The 2,912-nt window shown below is 32.0% G+C and overlaps 1 protein-coding gene across 2 annotated transcripts in view; it reads left to right on the top strand.

The window, feature by feature from the left end:
- Positions 1-2,912, top strand: part of DDX50 (DEAD (Asp-Glu-Ala-Asp) box polypeptide 50) — a 35,566-nt gene that overhangs the window by 14,317 nt on the left and 18,337 nt on the right. For both annotated transcript variants that reach the window (XM_008578474.1, XM_008578475.1), the window contains one exon: positions 636-785. In XM_008578474.1, the coding sequence (XP_008576696.1) occupies positions 636-785 (150 nt within the window). The remainder of the gene's footprint in view (positions 1-635; positions 786-2,912) is intronic.

Here is a 2,912-nt window from a genome sequence, read left to right as displayed (position 1 = left end):
AGTGCGCCACGGGGCCGGCCCTATTATGTGACTTTTTGTGTCTGGCTTCTTTCACTTTGCATAATGTTTTTGAGGCTCATCCATGTAATTTATACAACTTTTTAAGATAAGATTTATGTACAACGAAATGCAAAATCTTAAGAGTACATTTGCTTAGTTTTAACAGATTCATACATCTGTGTAAAGCATACCCTTATCAAGATACTGGATGTTACCATCATCCCAGAAAGTTACCTCATGCCCCTTCCCAATCAGTCCCCCCATGCAGACAACCACTGTTCTTTTTTCTCACCATAGATTTGTTTTTCCTGTTCTAGAACTTCATATAAACGTAGTATATCTTATTGTATGTACTCTTTTTATGTAAGGCTTCATTCACTTGGCGTATTTTTTGAGATTCATCCATGTTGTTTCATGTATCAGTATTTGGATACTTTTTGTTGCTGAATAGTATTCTATTGTTTGAATATACTACAATTTGTTTATCTTTTCACCTATTAATGGCCATTTGTATGTCGTTGGGAGAGTCCCTCTCCCAGGAAGGCTGGTTCTTGACCAGATAGAAAAAATGTATAAGAGAAATTTTCTTCAATAATTTTGATGAAACAGATATTTGATATTTTCTTCCCTCAAAGCATTTGGCCATCCAGTGCCATTGGTCTCAGAGGCCAGCAGTTATTGGAGATGTACTTCAAGTCTACAGTGGGTCTGAAGGGAGGGCAATTATTTTCTGTGAGACCAAGAAAAATGTAACTGAAATGGCCATGAATCCGCACATAAAACAGGTAAGTCTTTTTTCATGCTTTCTCTAATTGAGATTATGGGGATGAATCACTGAACAGAAATCATATTGTTCTTTGTGGGCCAGTTTTGATAGTCATTCTCAGAATTGAGTCTAATTGAGAAAAAGTTGTAGCAGCAGCCTCTCCTGATATGTTAAATCAGTTTAGAATTAAATAGTTTTCATCAGAAGTTTTTTTAAGACTTTGAAAATATGATTTGGAAAATATAAAGCTTGAAACAAAATTAATTCCCATGGATAAGAGGGAGTAATAGTAAGTTTTGGGTTGTGTTTTAAAACAGATTATCAAGGCTGGCCTTTTAGTTCACTTAGGAGAGCATGATGCTGGTAACATGAGGTCAAGGTTTCAGATTCCCATACTGGCCAGCTGCAAAAAATAAAAGTAATAAAATAAAATGAATTACAAGTATTTATTAAATGAATGAATCAGAATACTACATCCATGTATCCCTTTTCTTTTCTTAAAAAACTCTTTTTAGTAGAACATTTCAAACATGTACAAAAGTTGACAGAACAGTGTAACGAAACCCTGTATATTCAGCTTTCAGCTTCAGTAATTACCTTATTTCCTCTATATGCCCACCTACTTCCTCCTCTGGAATTATTATGATTCAAACCTTAGATACCGTATTATTAAATCCATTAATATTTGGCTGTGTATCTCTGAAAGAAAAAGATTATTTTTTAAAACCCATAGTACTGTTATATCTAAAAAATTAACAGTAATTAATATTTTCAAATATTAGTGTTTAAATTCTCATTTGTCTTATTTTTTTTTTCTTTTATTATTTGTTGTCTTGAATCTGGATCCAAATGAGATTCTTAACATTGTGTGGTTTTTATTCTCTCTTAATATATTAATTTCTTCCTTTTCTGTTTTTTCTTGTAGCTTTTTTTATGGTTGTTTTAGAAACTAAGTTTTCATAAATCTAGACTAGAATTGCTTCCCCATGATGTCATTTAACATGTTCCTCTGTCTTATGTATTTCCTGAAAATTCAGGTTTGTTTGTTTAGGGCAAAGCTACTTCATAGGTGGTGTACTTCCAGCAGGAGGTATATAATGTCTAGTTCTTTTTATGATGCTAACAGTCATTTATAATCAACACCTTTAGTCCTTATCTTAATGTCTCTCTGGTCATTTTTGTTGTCTGTGACTTGTTATCTGGTAGATTCCTGAGGAAGAGCTTATGGAAACAATATTGCCTGTTGATAATAGCTTTTTTGTGACTTTATACCTGAAAATTATTTTGGCTGTATATAAAATTCTTGGTTCATGTTTTCTTTTCTTTCTTTCTTTTTTTTAAATTTAATAGATGACCAATAAGGGGATCTTAACCCTTGACTTGGTGTTGTCAGCACCACATTCTCCCAAGTGAGCTAACTGGCCATCCCTATATAGGGATCCGAACCCGGTGCCTTGGTGTTATCAGCACCACACTTTCCCAAGTGAGCCATGGGCCGGCCCTCACATTTTCTTTCTTTCAGTATCTTAAATATGTTATTCCATTGTTTTTGGAATAAAGTATTACTATAAAAAGTCAGATGCCAGTCTTATTTTTTTCCTTTTTTTTTTTGTTCTTTTAACTCTTTTCTAATTTTTTTTTTTTCTGTTAAAAGTGCTTTTCTTTAACAAATTTCTCCTTATAAGTGATTTTCTTTAGAAGTCAGTAGTTTTACTAGAATATATTTTGGTGCTGTTCTTTGTCAGTTTTTCTGGGTACATGATATATGCACTTTCAATTTGTAGTTTCAGATGTATTTTATTAAATTTCAGTGAAATTTTCTTGAATTATAGTTTTTAGTATTTGGTTTGTCCAATTGCTTTGGCTTTCTTCTTTAGGAACTCCTGTTATACATATGTTGATTCTCCTTTTCTACTCCTCTCTGTCGCTTTGTCTCAAATCTTTTTCATCTCTTTATCTTAGTTTTCAAAATTTCCTATTTTTAAGGCATCTATTGTGTTTACTCAATCTCGTATTCTTTCCAGTGTATTTGTGAAAAGTTTTTATCCTTTATTTCTACTTCTTTCTTGAGTCTTTTCACCTCATTTTTTGGTTTTTCTTAATTTGATTTTTATTTTTTAATATATCATTTTATAAATTTATTTTA

The sequence above is a fragment of the Galeopterus variegatus genome, unplaced genomic scaffold (genome assembly GCF_000696425.1).
Source record: "Galeopterus variegatus unplaced genomic scaffold, G_variegatus-3.0.2 Scaffold1691, whole genome shotgun sequence".
Lineage (NCBI taxonomy): Eukaryota > Metazoa > Chordata > Mammalia > Dermoptera > Cynocephalidae > Galeopterus > Galeopterus variegatus.
Note: the sequence above shows the minus strand (reverse complement) of the source record. Positions and strands in the feature narration are given on the sequence as shown.